Below are 23,991 nucleotides of genomic sequence, written 5' to 3'. Positions count from 1 at the left end.
AATTTTATTATTTTCATTTCAATTCTTTGCTGATTATTTGTGTTCTGTCTTTTTGGAAACAACAACAACAATTATTATTATTATTATTATTATTATTGTAGCATAATAATAATAAGACATGTCCTGTGTCTCTGACCTGAGGACTTGTAGGACAGGTAGACGTGTCCTTTGTCTCTGAGGACAGAGCTGATCAACAGTCCTATATCTGAGTCAAGACTGAAACATCTGAACTCTGTCTGAACATGAACACAGAGACACGCCAACTGCAGGAAGTCATGTCCTCATACTGTCCTCATAAACAGCAATGTCTTTATACTGTCCTCATAAACAGCAATGTCTTTATACTGTCCTCATAAGCAACACTGTCCTCCTACTGTCCTCATAAGCAACACTGTCCTCATACTGTCTTTACATTGTGATGACATCACAGACTTTTAAATCACTTTTCTGTTTTCTCAGTTGCAGGGAGGTGTTGCACATATCAAACCTGCATGGATCTCTACCTGATATTAGAAAGTCATGTCTGAGCTTGTCTGCAGTCGGACGTGTCCTGTCAGCAGTTTACAGACGTCTCTGTTAAAATGAAGGTCTCTGGGGAAAATGGAGGTTTTGTCAGTGTAACACTGCGAGTGGCTGCTGGGAAACATCGCAGTAGACTGAGCGGCGTTCCCAGAGGCCTGGTTACAGTTCACTTTGACTTACTGTTCTTTGTGTGACTTCAAATGTCGAATGATGTTAGAACTTGGCAAGATGGCGGCATGATGGACGCAGCGGCTTGTGGCTCTCTGTCAGTACCTTCTTACTCTTCAAATCATTTCCTCACACTGGTCCAAAGACAAGAAGAGACTCTGCTCTGAGTCGCTGCGTCGCTGTCTGTAATTTCTGATCTGCAGGTTTTGCAAATTGTGATTTGTCTTGTTGTTGAGCAGCACGTAGTTTCTGTACATGAACTAAATCTGTGAGCTTTGGGAGAAGGTGTCAAGTGCCTCGAGTCAACAGGCTCAAATCCAAGTGAATGTGACTCGAGTCCAAGTCATGTCACACAGTTTGTCTTTTATTTTGTTGAAGTAAAGGATGCAGGAGTGTTTGATGATCATTTTATTTCAGCTGATTCAAAGAACCTGTGATTCATGTCATCATGACATCATCATGACATCACGGCAGGAAGCTGCGGCTGGGTTTCTCAATAAGATAAACATCTGTTGAGACTACGTGTCGTGTTTTTTCATGTTGCGCTTGATGACTCAACAGCTGATGGATGACTCAGCTCAAACTGTTCAGTCACACACACACACACACACACACACACACACACCTCTGAGGAGCCGCACTATATCTTTTTATCAAAATTTAATGGAAAATTAATCAAATCAGAACCACAGCAGACAGTCTGGTGTCATCAGACGTGTTTCCACAGCACCGTGTCAGCGCTACAGAAACATTTGGAATCACCACATTATCATTCTGCTACAGACCCTTTACTGTCAGTACACAGTGTGATGTGTGTTGGTGGGCGGGGCTTAGCTGGAGGCAAAACAGTTCTCCACAGACATTAGCTAGCGCTAGCTAACAAGTTGTGTTGTCTTGTTTTAGACGATGGAGGAAGATGATGTGAGTGGTGCGTTCAGAAACACTCATTGTGAGTGTGGGAGCGCACTCTGACACAAACTGGAGCGTTGATAAATTGGGAGCGCTGTCTGAATGTAGCGTTGGGTTATCCAGAGCAGCGCACTCTCAGAGTGGCAGAGCGCACTCTGGACACTCTGTCTGTGGAGACGGAGCAGCAGAGCGCCGAGCGCAGTGAATGTGTGATTAACTTAACCGTTGGTTCATTCATGTAGAAATATAACGCTGCGTTTCTTCCACCAACAGGGCTCTCATTTTAGTGTAGAGCGTCAGACTGAATTTACCAACGCACCATGTCAGGTCACTCACTCTCCGGGACCGCCAGTGTTACTTGAATAAGTAAACACTGACCAACGGGACCAGACTGGCCGACCCGTATGCTCTCACTCAGTGGATGGATGATGTCACAGGAAGCCAATCTTACAAAGGAGGACCACACTTGTTTGTTTTGCTATGGAAGCTAACGTTAGCTAATGTGCTAAAAAGTTAGCGTTGCAGAGAAATCCAATCTTCCTCTTAATCCCTCCCCAGTTTCTGATGAGGTGGACATGATAACCCTTAATACACATAACCTTATTCATCCCTACAACAGGAAATACTTTTTCCCTAACCTGATATGAAGTGTGCGCTGCACATGTGAGCATTTTTGATGATGGCCTCCGTCCAGTCCTTTGGTCTTATCACATGACAGGGCTACTGTCAGCATCACAAAGCTAATGTTAGCTGACGGTTACTGACTATTCAACGACAGAGTGAAGTCGTTTTGTGTCTGTATGAGTTTGTTGGGACTGTTTAGCAGCTCAGAGTTGATGTTAGCGCTGCTGCGTTAGCTTGTGCTAACAGGGCAGACTGTCTGCAGGAGAGCAGCTTTACTCACAGCAGCAACATAAACTTTTCTGATCGGAGTCGAGACGGCCTGAGATCAGACCCTCGGCTCAAAAAGGATCAAATTCAGGTGTCTGACTGAAGACGTTTCCAAAGATGTGGCAAATCAACTCTGACTGTCAGAAACAGATCGGCTGTAGCTCAGAGGAAGAGCGGGTCGTCCTCCAGTCAGAAGATCAGCAGTTCGATCCAGTCTGCACGTTGAAGTGTCCTGAACCCCAAATGTTTCAGGAGGCTGTTTGATCCATGTGTGAATGAAAGGTCACTGAGGAGCAGGCGGCACCTGGTGCAGCTGCAGTGTGTGAATGTGTGAAGACAGTAGCACACTGTCACACAAGAGCTGCTCCATTATAACAGATCGACAAGTTTTTTGATTCGTTCCAGATTAAAAAACTGCACGATCTGAATCTTTATTTTCAGGGTGCAGGTTGTTGTATTTCTTTCTTGTATCAGCATGTTATATTGATTATCATGTCAGTTTTAAAATGTTTACAGTGTTGGATGAGGCGTTCACTGCCTCCGTGTTTTCCTCAGTGTTCTCTGGATGAACTGCAGTAACCTCTCAGTGACGAGCTGCATTCAGGCGTCAACAACAACTCTTTGTCCGTCCCAATAACACGTCCGGCTCGGCTTTCAGTCCCAAACAAAACCCTCCGTTCAGCGTGTGTGGTGTTCAGGATCAGAGTCACAGAAACTCTTCACGCACTGCAGGACGTCACATTGTCATTCTACGACCCCTCAGTCCCTCAGCATCAGACTGTCCAAACTGGTTTTGTTCGTCCTCCAAACTTTAACACTTTTCCTATTCGACCAAAATACGTCCACAGAGCTGAGCGCCATAATGCCGAGTCATGAAACATGACATCAAACGCCTCGTCAGATTAATCATCTTATTGATTTATTGTTTGATCAGAGAGTTCCTGATTGAACTCTGTTCATCAGTCGTCACACATTTAACTCCTTGTTGACTCTGTCAAACAGGTTTTTTAGACTTTTATGTGATGTCATCTTTTTATTCTGTCTTAATCCTAATTATTATAATTTTTCTATTTTATTGGTGTGTTTTTATCTCTCAGTCTCATTATCATCCGTCTTCTCTCTAACATACTCCTGATCTTCTTTGGTTTGCGTCCGGCCTCAGTTTGACATTGTTTGGTTTCTGTTGTTATTTACAGGTTTGTTGCTTCTGCTTTGACTTGGATGTCAAAGGTCTCTGTGTTTAAATCAATCAATCAATCAATCAATCAATCAATCAATTTTATTTATAAAGCCCAATATCACAAATCACAATTTGCCTCACAGGGCTTTACAGCATACGACATCCCTCTGTCCTTATGACCCTCACAGCTGATCAGGAAAAACTCCCCAAAAAAACCCTTTAACAGTTTAAAGGTTCAATATAAATAAAGTTATAACTTCAAAATAAGATGTCAATATAATACAATCTATATTGTTTTGGTATTGGAACTATGGAATCATTTCATATGCAGCTGTTAAACATGTTTGCGTCGACGTGTTTCTGCAGTTTCAGATGATTTGTGCTGGTTTGTTGAAAATCAGAAGGATCAGACGAGCTCTGACATCAGGTCCAGACTTCACGCCACGTTTGTCTGTACCTACAGTCTGTGTCAGATCAGGGGCCTCATGTACAAAGACATACGTGGATTTCCTACTGAAACATGGCGTACGCGTAAATCCAGAAAATGTCATACGCATAAAAACATCCAGATGTATGAATCTGTGCGTACACATGAACCCACGCACATTTCCTTTGTACATCCCAATCAACATTGAATTGAGCGCACATGTTGGAGTAGCCTGTAAATACAGGCAGCGCATGGCTCCTCGCCGTGTCGCGCTTCAAGGCCAGCCGCAGTGCTCTGCACAGTTCCAGGGGGATTGCCCTCGGGAACCTAAAGCGGCTGATGAGCCAGTTGTCATCATGTGCCAGTAAATCCTCTCTGTCTCTGATCACACGCTCTCTTCATATTGCACCACTTACAATGTCTTCTAATGCTGCTAAAGCAGCCGCTGTTTTTAACGGTATTTTCTGCACCATGTTGCGCATGCTTTATATCCACTCATCTAACTGCAGACACGTGGGTGTGTTAATTGTTCATCAGTATTAATTGTTCATGTGTCTCTGATGTGCACATCACTCTAATTGTTTTCACAGTTATTTATTATAACAGTTTCCCAGCATCACCTGTAAGTGTCACCGAAGGATCAGCAGCTGTAGAAACGTGCGTACGCCAGCCATGAAGCAGGCGTGAGGCACCGCACATTTCCACGGTCATTTCACTCTTAACACACTCTTGCTGTGGAAAAGGACGTACGCCACGTTTTTGTGCGTATGCACCCTTTGTACATGAGGCCCCAGGTGATCGAGGAGTCATAAAATCATTGGTCATCTTTCACAACGTGTGATGTCATCACGTTATTCTATCCTATTTTATTCTTATTATCTCAGTCACATTTGGAGGAGTGTTCGAATTTGGACGAAATGGGACAACCTTCGTGCAGCGTTGTGACGTTATCGGCCTTCAAATTCGCCCTTCGAAAGTTTGCAGACCCTGAATTGACCTATGACTAAGCCCCGCCCTCAAACGCGATGAGCCAATCACAGTGCGTATAGCCATTCCCATACACTGGGACATTCTCTGCCTGGACGTCCATTGAAATGCATTACAGAAAGTCAGTTTTGTTTGGTTTTATGAGCTTTTTCTGAGATTTGAAGTTTAAAAATGGTCAAACGGTGTGCATGGGGTACATGCAACTCTGACACAAGGTATCCTGAGAGGCTGGGCGACCAGGTGTATTTTTTACACTTTAAACCACATCTCAACCGAGAAAAGTGTCTCCTTTGGATAAAGTTGTGTGGTAACGTTAGACCACAACATCAACTCAACGTGAATAAGATTAACTGATGTCTACATCTGTTCTAAGGTAAGTCAACATTGTGTTTGAGGCAACATATTGTCACTTTGCTGGAAAGAAATATAAAGTTATCTTTAACATCTCTAGCTAACGTTAGCTAAAGTTAGCCTAACGTTAGCTCCTAGCTGCGTTGTTCATCATGTCACCTTGTTTGCTGGGAGTTCATTAGCCTATTTTGTTCTAGTTTTGTACTTTGGTGATCGTACATCATTGTTAGCTGTTGTCCAAAGGGCTCTAGTTAAGCTAACGTTAACTTCTGGAGCTTAGCTTCATTAACTTATCTGTAATGGCAGAGATAACAAAGGTTGGCAAACGTTATGCTGAATGATTCAGTGTAAATACTGTAGCACCAAACTAACGGAGAGACACTCTTGGTAAAGATGGTAAAAAGGCCGTTATCCTTTTCTCATATTCTGAGCCAAAAACCTTAACTTCAGTGGCACTTTAACTTGTTGTCTTTGATGGTGACGGCAACCAGATGCGGTTCACAAGCGTACACTGTGACCTGTAAATTTTGGCTTGTAATTTAAGCTTTTCATCGACCTTCTCAACAATAAAATGATGAATATATCCCTCCAATGCGTAGTTTAGGCCCTTTTGGTTACTTCTCAATGACATCTGATCGTTATGTCTCCAAAAATCATCAGTTGCCTCCTGTGAAATGCCGTGTACTGTGACACCTGCCATAGCGCCGCTCACTGAATGTTGATAGTTTGTCCGAGTTAGTGGAGGGGGCGTGGCTTAGCCATAGGTCAATTGGGAAAGGAGCAGGAGAAAGAGGAGGCGGAGGAGCAGGAGAAGGAGGAAGGGTCATGTGGACCACTGTTGGCAGGTTTCAGGTAGAAACTCGCTCTGACAGGTGACTGTTGTTGTTGATGATGATGATGATGATGATGATGATGATGATGATGGATTATATTACCTGTGAGAACACACAGGTGGAACAAACGTCGTCCACTGATTGGTTAATTCCACTTCTCCTGATGTAACAGCTCGTAAAGATACCTGATACGAACAGAAGACGACAGCGAGGGAGAGATTTAGCTGCAGGAGTTCAGTCACATGATCACGACTCTGCAGTTGCACATGTAAACTCAGTTCACTGTTAAAGCTATAGTGCGTAACTTCTACAGGTCCGTAAATGTCCGTTTCACCCAAGCCACTACTAGAGGAGATGACACAATGCTGATTAAGCCGATCGGCTCCTCTAACGTCTCGCGGTATTTTTCAATATATATCATTTTTAGTATGCCTGTCGACCGGCGCCATTCCTGCACTGGCGCACAGGAAATGCTTCCTCACAACAAAAAGGGAGGGGGAGGAAGAGCAGAGTGTGTCATAGCAGTAGAGCGCAGGTAGAAAGTGAAAGCAACATGGCGGAGAAGCGGCCGAGACACGGTTCAGAAGTGGATCCTACCACAAAGGCAAGTGTTACTCTGTGTACATGGAAGTGCTGCCGGCTTATTAGTTGTAATAACGCATTATCCTATGGGAGGCAACAGAAGTTACGCACTATAGCTTTAACCTGCATTACAGTGTTGCATTATGGGTTGTTTGTAGCTTGATGTTGCTAGGCTAGTTAGTTTCTACCTGACCATCAGCAGTCAGTTTACTGGTGTCCAGTGAGACCAGTTTAACATGCAGGAGTGTTTAATGGTTTCTTTTGTTCAATGAACTTTCATGTTTATTTATGTTGTTTTCAGACTCTTGTTTTCGTCATGAGAACTTTTACAGAAAACAAATAATCTGACCCTAAAACAAGAGGCTATTTTCTCCCAAAGGAGACGCCATGACTAAAGGACATAACCAATCATGTTAAGCAGAACTGACGTCACGTTTCCACTGAGCGACAGCTGGTGGCAGCGACGCACCAGTTAAAAACCTTTAATTATCGTTTAAATAAAAACTGTTGAGTACGAGTCTGGTTTTCTCTCATTTTAATCAGTTGTCTCATATTCAGGCCAATACTGTAATTTAGATCCAAGCTCATGCTAACATCTGACAACAGGCTTCTCAGAATGTGATTGGACAGTGTGTGTTGTGGGCGGAGCTATGAGCACACCTGGCAGGTACATGAACACACAAACACACAGACACAACAGCATCATAACAGGACAGTAGAAATCTGTACAGGGTCATTAAAGGTCGTTTCACCTCCTCGTCGTCATGATCCATTAAAATTATAAAAACTGATGATGTCATCGACGTCTCCTGGAAATCAAACAACAGTTTCTGTTTCATTTAAAATCATCGCAGTGTTTTCAGACATGTTTCTGTCCGGTGAATTATTAATTAACACCGACGTGATTTCAGAAGCAAAGAGTCATTTAATAAAAACTGTTGATGTGAATCATGTCGTAAAAACTGTGTGAAGCTCAGAGCGCGGTCACTTCCTGGTTACACTGAAGGCCTTCGCACACTGAGTCTGTTTTTTTTTAAAAATCCGTCATCCAGAAGAATTCGTTACACACAGACTGAGATGTGTTTTATTCTTCTCAAGTGAAAATTCACAACACGTGACAAAATGAAAAGACACATTTCCTCCTTTGTCTCTCTCGTCACTGGAGTTACCTATCTGACATCACTTCCTCCCCATCTTTCATTTGTCACCACAGCTGCATGAAGGGGCGGAGCTACGTGTGGTCCACATCCTCCTCCTCGTCATCATCATCATCCTGAATGTCACTATCTGACATTGTCTTCACTGATTAGAGGTCAGACGTCTCTAAAGACTCTGACGGAAGCAAAAAACGCAGGAAACTGAAGCTGTTCCACGATGTTTATTGACGGGTGAAACTGTTGGGCTCAGTGTGTGAACATGACACAACGTGAGGTCGTACTTATTTATGGACATGCGACAAAACAGACTCAATGTGCGAAGGCCTTTAATGTCAAAAGCTTGGAGATGCTTCTTAAACACACCTGACATCATTCTAACCTGCTCCAATATTTTCTGCTCTGTCTGAAAACTAAAGGTCCTCCAACATGTCCGACCTCACAGGCGGTTTGTTCCTCCTCTTTAACACCACCCACAGGAGCGCTTCTGAAATTACAGATCGACACTTCCTCACACCTTAATGACAGAACTTAAAGCTCCAGTGTGTCCAATCCAAACCTTGATCTCATGGTTGTGTTCTCGTTCCCTCAGAATGAGATGTTTATGTCTACATAGGGAGCAGGTCCTTGTCTACAGAGTTCGTCTCATTCTGAGGTAACGAGAACACAACCATTAGATTAGATTTAAATCCAACACACTGGAGCTCAAAATATGTTCCGTACGTAGGGCTGAGTATCTGAACTCTTATCGACTGAATAACTCAGTACCAGGTAGGATCAAATCTCCTTCAGTCAGATCATACCTGCATTTGATCCTTTATGGTTTTGCTCGAAGCCAATCAGTGCGTTCTTTGATTTAATGTGACGTGTCATTGGCCCACAAAACCCAAACAGTCTGGTGCGATGAAGACGAGCGCGGTGGTCAGTGTGCCGACACGCCACCGAAGCGTTAGAAAGTTTGGTGACGATTTAGGCAACTTAAAGCTTCCATTCACATAATTATCGAAATGATGTAGAAAAAGGTATCAAATGACGTTCTTTATTGGTTTGAGTATCACTTTAAGAGTTCTGGTATGTTAATGTTGTAAACGCTGCTCAGCCCTGTGTGTACCTGACGTAGGTTAACTTACGTACGTCGGTTAAAAAACGCTGACTTTTGGTTTCAGACGGGACACGGTGACCTCCTAGGTCAAAGTCATGTGTTTCATCCACTTCCTGTGTACACACACTTTGTCGCTCTTTATTCTGCATCAGCTGACTTCCTGTCTTATCTCCTGTCATAATGACTACGGCCACTAGATGTCGCCACCTAACAATAGCGGTAAATATGGGTCAAAAAAAGCTCCTTGCGCAAACCACAGACTGTGTATAAAGATGGACAACATGATAGTTCCCTAAAATTGAAGCCAAAACATCTGAATGTGGCTGGCTGCAGTACAGGTCATAAACCCCGCCCCCTCCATGTTAGCGGATGGGAGCCAAACTGAAAACTCAAAGAGCATGTCAGATTAATTTTTCCCAAAGACTCTTTTTGTGTTTCAGTCAGTTTGGGTTTAATTGGTTATTTAAGGTTGTAAAAAGGAGGATGTGACATCATGATTGATGGCTGTGTGAGCCAAGCAGTGTGCGTGCCGGGTGCATGGGCGAAAACTTGGTATCACAGAGATCTGTACAGCGCAGACTCTGGCTCCAAATGACGTCACCAGAACAAGATGGCAGCGGCAGTATCAGGACATTCTGGCTTCATTTTTGTACAGTGGGAGGAAGTGGAGACGCGTCGTCCATCTTTACGTACAGCCTATGGTACAGATGATCTCTGGGGTTGTTGTTTCTTTTCAAAGTCTCAGTTAAAAACACACTCAGATTAAACCGTGCAGAAATGATTCCCTGTCACATCACCAACAATAAATAAGAATACAGTTCGGTAACATTGCTCCATAAAACACCACCATGTTTAAACGTGAAGCAGGAGTTTGATCCACGGGGACATTTTAAATAAAGTTCAGTGTGAAGGCGTTCATTCGGGGACACTGGTGTAAACACTGGAAATAAAAGTAAAGCACTGTTCTCTCAGCAGTAACAAGGAATCAAACCTGTGACCTTTCAGTAACGAGTCCGTCCCTCTGACCTCAGATCTGTTCACTGTCCTTTAACTCCACCGAGGAAGGCTGCAGCTCGCCGTCAGTCTGCTTTAGATTCCACTCTGTCAGAAATGATGACAAACACTCAGAACGATGTTCATCCAGAGTGGATGTTTAAAGACACCTGGACACAGCGTTGGAGGCGGGGCCTGTTCATTCCCGTTAAAGTTGCTCAGCGGTGCATGAAGCCAAAAAGCTCGATTTCCTCGGTATGAAATGACCTGTATCGTCCACAGTGTGCAGCCCACAGAGCCAGCGCACTGGAGACTGAACAGCAGCTGAACAGCTAACTAGAATGGCTATAAAATGATTTGATTTGATTTGATAGACTTCTCAAATGTTATTGGAGTGAATGGATCAAATTCTGATAGTGAAACAAGTCATTTCTCTGAGGCTGTGATGCTCAGAATAATTTATCCACTGATTTACAGTCGTCTCCTTCACAACGTAAGTCTGCGGGAAAAATGGGTGTTTATGGTCTGGGGGGCGTCAGGTGACGGACCCGAATGGTGTAATTCCACTTCTGGCCACAATGTAATATTGGTTTACATGCCTGGCGCTGTTCAAAGAGCTTCGAATTTACATGAACCTGTAAAAATCTGAACCTGAGGCGCCTGCATCCACAGGATATCCAGGAAATACTCTGGGATGGTTGGCAGACGCCATTTAAAAACATTTATTAGGACACCTCAAACATCTGGGGCCGTATTCACAAAGACTCCTAGTATGAAGAGTTGCTTGACAGAAAGCGTGAAAGAGTGAAGAAAGAAAGAAAATTATTGGAACTGTGACGTTTTCTTAGAATTTCCCCTCAAAGTTAAGACGAGGTCTTGTGAAGATAAAAGTTATTCACAAAGTGTCTCAGACCGTTAAGGAGCTCCTGAGGTGAAACACTGTTCGGAGCAGAGAGGAGGACTTTATGAGTTTATGAATCAGAGGAGAAAATGGTGGAAACACAAAGAGGTCGGATAAATTCTCCAAACACTGGAGGACAGTGAGGAAATGAAATGCTACCGACTAGAGGGTGCAGGGAGAATATGTGTGGTCAGACTCAGAAGGCGTACGCACACATTTCACAGCCAATGGAATAATGCTGTAACGCCCGAAATAAAATCACAACAAGACAAGATTTTTTGGGTTCAGCAGTGAACGTTAGCAGTGTCTCAGTTCAGGGCCGCAGCCTCCAAAGGCTGCATTTGAAGGCCAACTGTGTCACATCGACGCGTCCCACGCGGATGCAGAGGATGAATCCTTTGCGGTCCAGCCTATCCCAAGATGCGTCGCACGCTGGTGACAATTGTAATTGTAAGTTAACAAACAGTTGTTAACTAGCTAACGGTTAACTGTTGTTAACATTACGTTAGCTGAAAGCACACAGCTTAAACAATCTTAATTTAATAAGTTTACCTGAAAACACGCCATCAGCCTGAAATGTATCAGATGGCGGCGTCTCCGGTGTATCAGATGCGGCCCTGAACTGAGACACAGATGTTGGCAACACTTTCACAGTCTGCAGTTCATCTCGTGTCCACTGGGTGTCCTCACACCTTACAGACTCACAGAGGGGTGTGTCACTGACAACCAATCACATCTGTTAAAGGAATGTGTCACCCTTAACGACAGGGTCGACCACACCTCCTCACTGAGGTCACAGTTTCTGTCCCTCTGAGAACTTCCCTAAATAATCCTGACCTCTGACTCCTTACTGAAAATATCTAGGCTTCAGAGCTCTGTGAGTTTTCTCTGAATGCTTGTGAATACGACTCCTGAGGTTTAATCACAGTTACAGTGATAAAGAAGCTGCTTTGAAAAAGTTCAGTATTAAGGGTGAGGAGGATTTTATTATTCTTGTTTTGATCATTGATGGGGCATGATAAGAGTGTACTGAGGCGGATCATTTGAACACGTCGCTCTGAGTGTTTGTCACCATTGATTTCAGACAGTCGATGAACCCGTGACTGAATCATAATGAACAACAGTTAGCTGCAGCCTGAGGTGACGGAGGATCAGAGGGACTGAAGGCACCGCTGACTGAACTCCAACTGCTTGTCCTTAAAATCACGTCAAACTGCAGAAGAAGAGTCGCTCAGTCTGTTGGTCAAATAAATAAATAATAAAAGGGAAGAGAGGGACGTCCCGTTTGGTCCTCTTTATTCTAACTTGGTGTTTGTTCATGTCGCTGCAGGACACTTCCTGTCCATTAAGACAATTTGGTTTGGAACAGATGGACCCGTTTGCAGAGAGGACGTCGTCTCACCTCAAACTGAAACCCCAGTCCTGTGTTTTTATTGGATGGGCTCCTCTCGCCTGGAACAGCAGCCTGTTTTCACCGCAGCGGTAAAGTGCTGCACGCTCTGTTTTTACACTCATTGTTAGAGGATCTGTCTAGGTCTTTGTCTCTCTGACTGAGACAGACAGCGGTGAAATTTGGCAACAGGTAGATTTTGGTTCTGAGAGGAGGCGGGATGATTGACTGAGGGGGCGGTGGCCCCACAGGGTCACCAGTAGAAGGACCGGGACAGGAAGTTGGTGGCGGCGCCCAGCCAGCTGTTCCCTTCCTGGCTGGATCCCACCCGGCTCACCGCCTTGTCGGGTTCCTGAGACGGGCTCTCGTCCTCCGGCAGGTAGTCCGGCAGGTCCACATTCTGCTCCACCTCCACCGAACCGTCCTCCGCCAGCGGGATCAAAACCTGGAGACAAAAACTTTTGTTGGACTTGCTTAAAGTAAGTGATAGTGTGAATGATCTAATGCTTGTGGAGTCCCACAGGGTCATCTGCTGGGTCCTCCTTTGTTTATAGCGTTTCCCAATGGTCGGAGGCTTTCCTGCTCTACTGCCGTCCTTTTTATGGAGACAACTGTTCTTTACTAACGTGTCAGAAAATTAGAATGTGTTGGATGATACCACAGGTGAACAGAAGCTCTGCTTTTCTAAGTCTGGACTCAGACAGACATCTTAATTAAAACTGGTAAACTGTGTTCCAAATGATTCTGCACAAACTGTTTCTGTTCATTTTTCCCAAACATTCAATAGAATGAAGGTTGTTTTTTTATCCTCAACAATTAGATTATAATGTGAATGTTATTACAAGTAAAACTACTGATGATGACAACAGCTTTTTTAATATTAATATAAAAGTATTCAAAATACACTGTTCCAAATTATGACGCAGTCTAAGAACATTCAAAATGAATTCTAAACACATGGTCAAATTGTTTTTTTGAAACACCAAAAACAACATGCTTACAGATAAAGTTATACATTAATATTTGACATCACTTTACTGACTCTCTTACATCGACCCTGTAGGACCATGTTTAGTTTGACTGTATTTTATTTGAGGATGACACTTTTGCCTCTCAGAGCTGCTGTTTTGAGGTTCCTGCCACCCACACTCACAGACCTTCTGTTAAGGAGGTTCTGCAGGGTCTCAGTGGGGTTGGGGTCAGGTTGTGATCGGGGCCACACCATTATTTTTCTCACCTTTTGCCCACAGCAACCATGGCAGGAAATGATCAGTTAGGAATTCTACATATTTTATGGAGGTCATTTTAGCTGTTTTCACCAAGCAGTTTAGTTTGGTGCAGTACAGTGCGCTCTTTGTCTGTTCCCACAGTGAAAAGTTGTGGGTGGTTCTAACTGGTTCTAGTGTGACGAGCTTTATAATGTGGGATGGCCTCTTTCAGTAAGTTTCGCTTTTATGAAGACCAAACTACAACTTAAGTGTGAAACTGAAATCCTGCTGATGTGTCACTCACATAATAATCTGGAACACAGTGTGAATCAGTGTATCTCATCAGGGCGGTGAGGTGGTTGCTGTGAGTCGACGGCTTTTAAAGTTATTTCCAAAATAAACAAAGACAAACATTTAGCTGAGAACAATGGACTCTTCATTCAGGGTCACTTTGACTCTGCTGCCCCCTCCTGGTGTAAAGACTTAACCTCATTTAACCCCAACAGATACATCAGCCATGTGTTCATATTGGATCCAAACATTTTAGGAAGTGGAGGCTGAGAGGACGGTCGCCTTCGTTGGAAACAGGAATGTGTGTAAGTGATAAATGGTTTATAACAGACTATAGCCCCTTTTACACTGCCAGATTTTCGGCGAATGTTGGGTCATTTTGCTGGCAAGCTGCGAGCGTTTAGACACACAGAGCCGGATTGGCGAGTTGATCCGAGGTGCCCAATTTTCTGCCTCGTAGGGTAGATATATTGGAGGAACCCTTTTAGTCACTGTTTACGTCACACGCTGAGCTACACGTTTTGTTACTTGCTCACGCCTCCCATTGCCCCGAAAAAAGGCACATTCTGTATAAACAAAAGTAGGTAGGCGGCATTTTGCTGCACCCCCCGAGTTTGTTTTTATACTGCCAATGCTGAAAAAAGACTGACTGGGCTTTCCTGCTAATTTGCACAACTCCTGTCTAAAAAGGGCTTATAATGCAGCTGTGAGCAGACTGAAGTGTTAAAGTCTTAGTTAACATCTCTACGTCCTCCTGTGGACACACTGAAGAGAAACAGATCATTAATCAAACAATAATATAATAATAAGAATAAAAAACACAACTGTGATGATATAAAATGTTTTCATAGGGTTATAAATGTTGACAAACACTGAACACTCCATCACAGTGTTAGCAGTCATTTATCTTTTTTTATACTGATAAATGATTTTAATATTTTGAATCGTCGCCTGAATTTTGTATTTTCTGAACATAAATAACAGACGTTTCCACCATAACTTGGTGCATCAGTAATCACCAGAATGCAGGAAACCGAGTGTTTGACACGATTAACTTCCTGGTGAAGGAGCAGAGCTTCTGTTCTTCATCGTTTATCTGGCAGGTTTTTCAGTGAGGCACAAACTCCATAAATCGACATGTTTTACACCTTCAGCTAGATTTAAATTCACCCCGACAAACGTGTGGAGTCAAATCAAACGTGAAAACTGAAACTGACCTCGTCTCCGTTCTCTCCTTTCACCACCTGCTGAGCCTTCATCACCTGAGTGGAGGCGATCGCAGACGCCAGAGCCTGAAAAAGGATCAGTTACAGTCAGCCATCACATGTTCTGTTGCATTCACTGACCAGGTCTGTTAAATACCACAAATAAACACACATGGTGTTAAGTTACCAGTTACCATGGTAACAGGATATGTTCGTCTACTTGCCGGGTGTTTTAAAGAATTCCAGGTTTTCCAGGATTCCTGGGAATGACTGTTTTTTTTACAGTACACGTCAGAGGGTGATGCTGTACTGTGTCTCCTGGACATTAATCTGACAGATTCATGAGACGAGCTTGTTAAATATGATGTATGATGATAGTTTGAACGACAGCACACAGAGCAGTCAGACTGTTACTGTGAGCAGGTGGTCAGACGGAAAAACTTGTTACGTCTCATTTATAGACTGAATTATTTGATCACAGAGAGGTGATGATTTGAACAGAAACAACATCCTGTTTTCAGAGTGTTGATGAAGAGGAGCGCTGGGCGTCGTCTCACCTCGGCCTTCAGGTCTGATCGGATTCGGACGATGCATCTCTTCACGGTCATCTGGAAGGTGAAGCTGATGACTCCTCTGATCTTCAGCAGAGCCTCCTCACACAGACTCCTCCGACTCTGAGCGACAGGAGAAGAAGAAGATGATGATGATTACTGTTTGAATATTCCTTACGTACTGGTCGCCCTCAGCTGTGGTGAACTGGAGCGAACACAGTGAGGAACATTTGGAGATGAAGAGACTCTAAAGTTTTTCAGCTGATCTGAAAGGTCTGTTCTGTCTTTGATTTCTCAGCCTGTAACTTTCAGACAGTGACACACTGATGAATGAATGAATGAATGATGTCATCATCGAGGGCTTCCTGCTCACCGAGTCGTCCAGTCCGTCGATGTGGAGGATGACGGTCTTGGCCCTCTTGTTGCTGGAGCCCAGGAAGAACTGGGCTTTGCGGCGGCTGCTGACGGCCTCCTCGGCCGGCTCAGAGTCGGCGCTGCTGGACGCCTGCAGGAGCTCGTAGATCTCAGACGCCAGCAGCTTCGTCTCTCCAGGAGTCGTCGCTCTATGATGACAGAACAAGAAGAAACTCTTAATGAACCAACAACGACCTCTGATGTTTAATGTAGAGTTTATAGTCCCTGTCAGTGCAGCACGGACACGCACTCTGCAGAACGCTGCCATCACAAAGAGTGACGCAGTTCAGCCAATCCCTGTGGATTCTGAGCGACCCTGCTATTTAGTCCAATCACTGTGACTTTACTTCAGATGTGTTTTATGTGCATCTAAACGTGCCACGACACTGATGGTCTCAAGCGCTCCAGGTTTTTTTGGCCCTATGTGCCACTGCTGCTAGCTTCTGTTACGTTAGTGCAGCTGAGGGTCCTGCACCGGGTCAGGTACCCAACAGGTACCTCGCAAACAGCTGTGTGACGGGTAAAAATATGTTTATGTAGAAACTCACAGGTAAAAATGAACTCCAGGTGAGAACAGTCTTTTTTTATTTTTCAGAATAAAACGCAGTAAACAGATGTGCAGTATCTGTGTAATATTCTGACAGTTTCTTTTATTTTGAAAGCCAGTGACCCAAGTGTAACCTTTGACCCCGTGGTCACATTGGTCACTGACGTGGAGGACTCCAGCCATGAACCCTGTAACTTCATTTGACCAACCACACTCTGTAAACTTAATATTCTTTCCTCTCTGTTTCGAACCTTTACTGTCTCGTGTGTGTTTTACTGTGTCAATGCTGTAGGACCAACTGTCCCTCTGGGGACAAACTGAGCTCTACTTGACGTTAGCGTGATGCTCTTCTGTCACCAACATGTGGGTCAGCTGTCCCTCTGCAGTGACACAAGGCACATCTTCAAACAAAGGTTCTATCTGCAGATGATTTTATAAACAGATGTTTTGCTCTGTGTTTGGGGCTCTCGTCCACACAGACAGTTTCAGCTCACTAAAACAGAGAACGCCCTCTGAGGTTACTGTTGTTCTGTGTGGACATTTTAAATGCAGCATTTGGAAAATGATGATGTCATCTTTTCAAATCACACATGCCCATTGATGCTTTGTGTGATGAGCTAACGTTGTGTCGGCACCGCCTGGTCTAATGACGACTTTAAACTCAACACTTCACAGATGAACAGAGGCGTCTGCGGTTTAAAGTCCACCTGAACTGACAGTTTTGGATCAGGACCAGTGGAACCAGCAGACGGTGGGACACTTTCCAGACTGGGACTGTTGTTGATGAGGAGTGGAAGGGAAACTTTCAGAGCGTCAATCGTGTGTTTCAGTGAGCTCCTTCGTCTCTGAACTGAACGAATCAAACGTTTTAAAGAGGGTAACATCAGCCTGAACACTAACGCCCGGCCGCAGGTAACGCTGCCCAGCACGTCTAGAGAAGAGGAGTCTCGCAGCTCGCCTGTTCTTTTTTTCACATGATGCATTTTCAGCAACAGACAGGAAGTGACAATGTTGTTTTAATGATCACATGACATCATACCTACAGTTTCAATGTTTATATCTGTCAGTCATAAAAAAAGTATTTACTTTCAACTCAACACTTCCTTTTTCCGTTTCAAAATAAAAGTCCCCAAACAACGCTTCTGAAGACAGAATCCCCTCACTTGTGAACACCAGGCTTTTATTGTGAAATATTTGCAGGAGCATGTTGGTGATGATGCAGCAGCTGCACGGCTCCATAATCTGTGCAGAGCTGTGGAAATACAGAAGTTACAGCAGCAGCAACACTGTCTGTGTGAACGCTGCACATGTCAATGTTTGGAGGCGTTCTAGTGCAGACGGAGACATTTTGTAAAAGGAGGTCATGTGGACAGAACTTTTTTTTTAACAGAGGGGAAAAATATCTGTTTACAAAAATACCTGCATATGTTTCTGAAAATGCCTCTGGAGACATGACACCAAACACACTGTCCTTTTGTTCTGTAAGGTGATGTGTGAGGAGACATCGATTAGAGTCAGCGATGAATGAAAAACAGTCACTGCTGTCCCTCTGAGGATTTTTTTTTTCTCTGTTTAATATCAAAGTGAATCTCTTTATTTTGGACATTTGGTCGGACAAAATGAAACACGTGAGGACATGATCTTGGACTCAGGGACACTTAATCTTATCTTGGAACACGTCATAGACCCTCCATTATTATATGAGAAACATCCCAGATGAGCAGTGTCAGTCTGCAGCTGGATCACAGATGACACGTTGTGGAACAAACATTACACCGGATTCAAACGAGAGATCCGGACTGTACGGCTGCGTCAGACTCACTTCTGTACGACGTTCTGGAGGCTCAGCATCATCCCCAGCTCCCCCTTCAGCTTCTCCCTGTTGGCTCGGCATTCTGCCAGGTACCGGATCGCCTGGGAACAACAACCAATCACAGTTAGACTGACGACAGCAGGTTGATGGCACCAACCAGCTGTACTCATCACTAACACACTCACCAGTAGGGCGGAGTAGACCACCTGAGGGTTGGGGTTGTCCAGGAACAGGATGAGTCCCGGCAGGCAGCCCTGGTCCTGGACGATGGCCCTGCGGTTCATGGGGTCGGCGGCCAGGTCTCTCAGCTGGTTGACCACGGCCAGGGCGTCCGGCTCCGCACTCATGGTTGACTGTCACTCACCCATGCAACGACCAACTGAGGACGGCAGCAGCAAACATTCAGTCAAACTCTGATACGAGTGCGAGGCTCCGACAGGTTCAGGGTCTCTGCTGTGCGTCTGTTCTCTCCAACATCAGCCTCAAACACACGCTGAGTACCATGTGACGTTACTGTACAAGGCGAGATCCAACATGGCGGCGCCCAACTTTCTCAAATATTAAATAATACCAACAGTAAACTTCTTGTCGTGACCACCACAGAAACCCCACCCCTCAAATCATCCCATTGGACAATGGGAAAAAAGCAAAGATGGTGCGGGGCGCTGTGAGGCTCTGAGCTGAAGGTTTTTCAACTCAAGGGGTTCAGAGCACTCCGGCAAACACGCCAAGGCGCCTAGAGCGCACGAGACACGAGACGCACAGACTTTGCAGCTTTTCAGACTTATTTTGTGGCTGAATATAATTTGTAGCTTCTTAAAATCTGAATGAGGATAGTGATAGTGAGATACTGGCTACAGTGATGAAACAAAACCAGCATCAGTTGGACTGTATTCATAATCAATACGCCAATGAGTATGTGTGTGTGTGGGCGGGGCATAAGCACATACAGCCAGCAGCAGCAGCGACCCACCGTCTGACACCGGCACACCGTGAGGACAGAAACAGAGGGCTCTGTGGGGACGGAGCACCTGCTGCAGCAAGCCAACACGCCGTCTGTGGTCATTTTGACTTGACCAGCTGACTTCACTACAAGCTGATTGGCTGTTGAAACAGGTGACGTGCTTTAAAACCAGCCGCCGGCCATCTGACCAGCTGAGTGTCAGGTGACACCATCAGCCGGCTTGAGTCGAGCTCAGACCGGCCAGTTCACACCGCTGACACTTTTCTCTGTGACGTTCTAAAACGGTTTCATCTCGTCGTGAATCTTTGGTCTGAACTGGACTTCAGGAGGTGATGATGTCACAGACATTCACAGCCTGACTCTGGTGTATAAGGCCACATATCAGCAGACCTCTCAGCTCGCACGCCTGCACTGAAACATCACGCGTCAGTGACATCAGCAAAGAAGAGCGTCTCACACTGAGCTGAGAACAGAGCTCATATAACATTATATATATATATATATAATATATATATATATATATATATATATATTATATATATATATATATATATATATATATATATATATATATATATATATGATCGTGTCTCTGTGCATGAAAGCTTCGCCAGTAAAAACATCTGTGTGACAGCTGAGGTGACGCACCAATCAGTTAAAAAATGCTTTGATCGGTCCCCATATTGATCCTTGAGACCTGACTGGGACGTCCTGAAGCTGAACACTCACTAAAACATGTTTGTGATTCAGATTTGATCGGCGCTGCCACGTTTGACTGCAGCTCAGCAGCAGTGACCAACATGGCTCCTGAGCTCTGATTGGTTATTATGTGATCCTTGCAGATGCCATCAGGAGCAGTGTGAGGAGGCAGAGGAGGATCAGGACACAGTGTCAGCTATGTAAAATAACTTGTCATATCTTCAGTGACGTACTGTGGCTTTGATAAATGATCAGTGTGTGACTGTCTCTGTGGTTGTTTACTTACTGTGTTCACTGTAAAGAACAAACATGAAAACTGTTTATGAAACTCTGCCTTACTGAACTTCAACCAATAATCTGTCAGGTTAACGTCACTGTGTGCGCCATGTGTCTGTTACCTGAGGAGGTCTCTCACAGCAGAGACAGCCCATAATAACCCCAGAGGTGGAATATAACACAGAACCCTCACTCACACATCAAACTTCTGCTGCACTGCATTTACTCTAAAAGCTTTAGTCACTGGTTCATCTGCACAGTCAGGTTTTTATTTAAAATATACCCAATAATAAATAATCTGCTATACTCAGTAAAATGCAAAACAAATATTCAAAAATAAAATTAAAACCTGGATTCACAAACAAATGTTTAAAAGTTGTAAATGTCACTAAAACATCTACAAACACTTCTTATTTATTTGTAGTTTTAGTTTTAATGTGTGGCATTATTAGTGTTTCTGCAGGTCTGTTCTATAATTTACAAAACTGTAAGTTTCCAAATCTTGTTTTGTGTTTGTGGAGGTTGTTGTTTATTTACAGATCACACATGAACACACAGACTGTTGACTTCCTTTAGTTTTGCTTCTTTAAATACAGTTTGATGCTCGTGTATGAATCTGTGTATTTTACAGGTTATCACTACTTTAACTTCAAACCCCTGAGTGCCTCTGCCACTGATCACCTCTGCAGACATCCAGTTCAGTATAATGTAAGTGTGAGCCTGTTATAGATCAACCTGCTATCAGCACAGCCATGACACTAAAACACACACACTTCAAACATTATTAGTATTATTATTATTGTTATTATTATTGTTATTATCATTGTTGTTCCCTGGTGGATGAAGCATAAGTCGAGTTCACCAGAATATTCTCTGATTTATATCCCGTCATGTCTGTGGGGCGCGTGAACTCGTCCTGGTTCACAGAAACTCGTTAACTCGTCAGAGTCCATCGTTATGTTCGGCGTGTCCTCACAGACCGCACACACGGTGATGTGCCGCCGGGAGCGGGTGTTGTCACCCTGCCAGTCCGGCTCTCAGGCGGTGTATTTGGGGTCAGAGCAGCTGTGTGACCCGCCGGCTGTGGATGAATGCTAATGCTAACAGTGCTCACCTCTGACGGTCACCGGCTCCGAGCGGCTAACGGCTAACGTTAGCGGCTAGCAGTCGCGTTAGCTTCTCCTCCGTCAGTCTCACGGTGAACAGACATGAACAGCAGGAAACACGTCACGGCTCCGAGGCGGCAGCTGACTGACGTCATTCACAGGTTAATATTTATAACATTTATATGTGAATTAAATAAAGACACGTTGTGTGTCAGGTGCTGCTCACTGTGACGGTAAATAAACGAAGGCGATTCTTCCTGCTGAAAAGAACCCAGCGCGGACACGTATCAATGTTGAGCTCTGTGATTGGATGGCGAGCCGCCACCTGATTCTGCTGACCAATCAGCTGCAGTGTTCTAAGAGTTAAAGGGCCCACGCCCTGTGGGTGCTGGAGAACTGATGCAGGATCAGTTTTAGTGGTGGAGACAACAAACAGCCGTGGAAAGTAACGAAGTACATTTCGAGGGCTTGGAGCCAGAGGGGCGTAAGTGGCTTTTGACAAACTTTACAGGAGAGACAAAACAAAATTTTGACCACACTTCAATCAACTGTATCTATTAACCTTAAACCACAACATTGCAACCACAGACATACTTACATGAATGAGTATTTAAGTAATAAACTTATGGCATATTAACACAATGAACATGTTCTAAAACATTTTAAAATAAAAAAAAAAATATGGCAAAAATGTCAGATACGCCTTTTTGGCACCAAACATTTCCAAGTCTTCTATGGACATATGGGGCCTATCTGCTGAACAATGCAGATCTCCAGTGTCTCCACTGAGTGGAGTAGGAGGAAGGTTCCTGTAAAGTTACGGGCTGCCTCTGGATGTAATTTAGAGCGATAACTCTGGTCCACACTCCAACACAGTAGGTGGCGGTAATGCACCTCAACGTTGGTTGCCACCCGCCAAAAACACCAAAAAGAAGAAGAAGAAGAAGAAGAAGAAGATGTGTGCGCCGTTAGCCGATAGCGGTGTCTGTAATAACTCACTAAATGGCCTGTGAAAAAAATATTTTTTCCAGCGGATGTCTTAGTTACAACATGATTGAGCTAACTAAGATATCCGCTGGAAGGAATATTTTTTTCACAGGCCATTTAGTGAGATTTTTTTTACATGGCGGGGGAAGCTATATGAACGAGCTAACCCTCGTCTGCTGAGTTTTTTTATTTTTTTTCTTAACTTTATTTAAATTCCAAAGATTACATGACCTTTCAATAAGTAATATACAGATATTTCAATACAACAATAAAATTCCTTCTCAGAGGTCATTGTAATTTTTTTCTTTTTTAGTTAAAACAAATCTGATAAGCAGTGAACATGCACAGTTACGTTTTAGACTGAGCGTAAACGAGTGTAACATAAACAGATAACTAGGAAACCATAACCAAATAACAAGAGAAAGCCATAAAATTAAAGGGTAAAAAATAAGTAAATAAATAAATAAAAATAAAATAAAAACATTTCAATTATCACTTTCTGGGGTCAGATTGAAAGACAAAGCAGATAACACACTGTAAAGGCATTCAGCATTCTTAGATCCAACTTCTTTCAAAGAGTCCAAAAAGATAGCAAGCTCCTTCAACAGAACATGAAAATGAGGTGTGACAGACATGAATTTACATTTATGTATAAAGTATTTTGCAAGTATAATGATATTGTTTAATAGAAACTCAGTTTTTGCGTCCTCCAAGACAAGACCAAATTGAATATTTTCATAACTTAGGGGTGACAAAGACAAGTTATTTTCCAAGAACCACTGATAAAGATCTTTCCAAAACCTATCAGAGATGTTACATGAGAAGAAAAGGTGTTCCTGAGTTTCAATGTTATTTTCACAGAATGTACATTCATTAACATCAACATTAAATCTAAGGCGCAATAGTTCTTTACATGGATAAATCTCATTCATTGTCTTAAAGTGCACTTCTTTAGCTTTCGGTGGAATAGAAAATTTCAAATAGTTACATCTAATTCTCTTAGTGGTGGATGCAGCAGTAGTGTATCTTTCTAATATGGATCTTCTTTTTAAGGGCGATGGGAAACATCCTTTGGAAAGTAAAGATCTTAGAAATTGATTTTTGCTACATTTATCAGCTGAAAAAAGACAGTCTTGAATGAATAAAGGGTACATTCGAGGTATTGTTGATTCATAAAATAAATATCCTTTGATTGTAGCTATAAGAGCTTGAGGTATTGCTTTAATCACATCACTAAATAATTCTCTGGTACAGTTTAAGTTGTACTTGTTCCTGAATTCTGTAAATTCCAATATATTGCCTCTGTCATCCAATAAATGTAGGATAGACCAGATTCCCTGGTCTGACCATTCTTTGAAGTAAAAGGACTTCTTTTTTATCAAAATATATCTATTATTCCATATTGGAGTATTGTGGGGGGAGAAATTATGTTTGAATATTAATTTCCAATAATGGAGGACCTGTTGGTGAAATTTGGAAAGTTTGACTGGCAGTTTACTTATTTCAAAATCACACTTCAATAAAAATTCCACACCCCCAA

The 23,991-nt window shown here is 43.4% G+C and overlaps 1 protein-coding gene across 1 annotated transcript; it reads right to left on the bottom strand.

Annotated features, from left to right (window-relative positions):
- Positions 1-11,966: 11,966 nt before the first annotated feature.
- On the bottom strand, positions 11,967-21,736 carry LOC117272048 (armadillo repeat-containing protein 1-like). The gene is made up of 7 exons (XM_033650762.2): positions 21,473-21,736; positions 18,605-18,798; positions 18,429-18,520; positions 16,019-16,208; positions 15,652-15,768; positions 15,107-15,181; positions 11,967-12,835 (listed from the first exon to the last, which is right to left on the bottom strand). Exons 2-7 carry the CDS (start codon positions 18,764-18,766, stop codon positions 12,644-12,646), a joined length of 828 nt encoding a protein of 275 aa, XP_033506653.1. The 5' UTR covers positions 18,767-18,798; positions 21,473-21,736; the 3' UTR covers positions 11,967-12,643.
- Between the last annotated feature and the right edge of the window lie 2,255 nt (positions 21,737-23,991).

Source organism: Epinephelus lanceolatus, chromosome 12 (genome assembly GCF_041903045.1).
Source record: "Epinephelus lanceolatus isolate andai-2023 chromosome 12, ASM4190304v1, whole genome shotgun sequence".
Taxonomy (NCBI): domain Eukaryota; kingdom Metazoa; phylum Chordata; class Actinopteri; order Perciformes; family Serranidae; genus Epinephelus; species Epinephelus lanceolatus.
Note: the sequence above shows the minus strand (reverse complement) of the source record. Positions and strands in the feature narration are given on the sequence as shown.

Coding starts and splice junctions, on each gene's coding strand:
- LOC117272048 (XM_033650762.2), bottom strand. CDS start 18,766: ATGAGTGCGGAGCCGGACGCCCTGGCCGTGGTCAACCAGCTGAGAGAC. Junction 15,769..16,018: donor TCGACGGACTGGACGACTCG/GTGAGCAGGAAG, acceptor CCTGTCGCTCAG/AGTCGGAGGAGTCTGTGTGA. Junction 15,182..15,651: donor GATCAGACCTGAAGGCCGAG/GTGAGACGACGC, acceptor ATCCTTTTTCAG/GCTCTGGCGTCTGCGATCGC.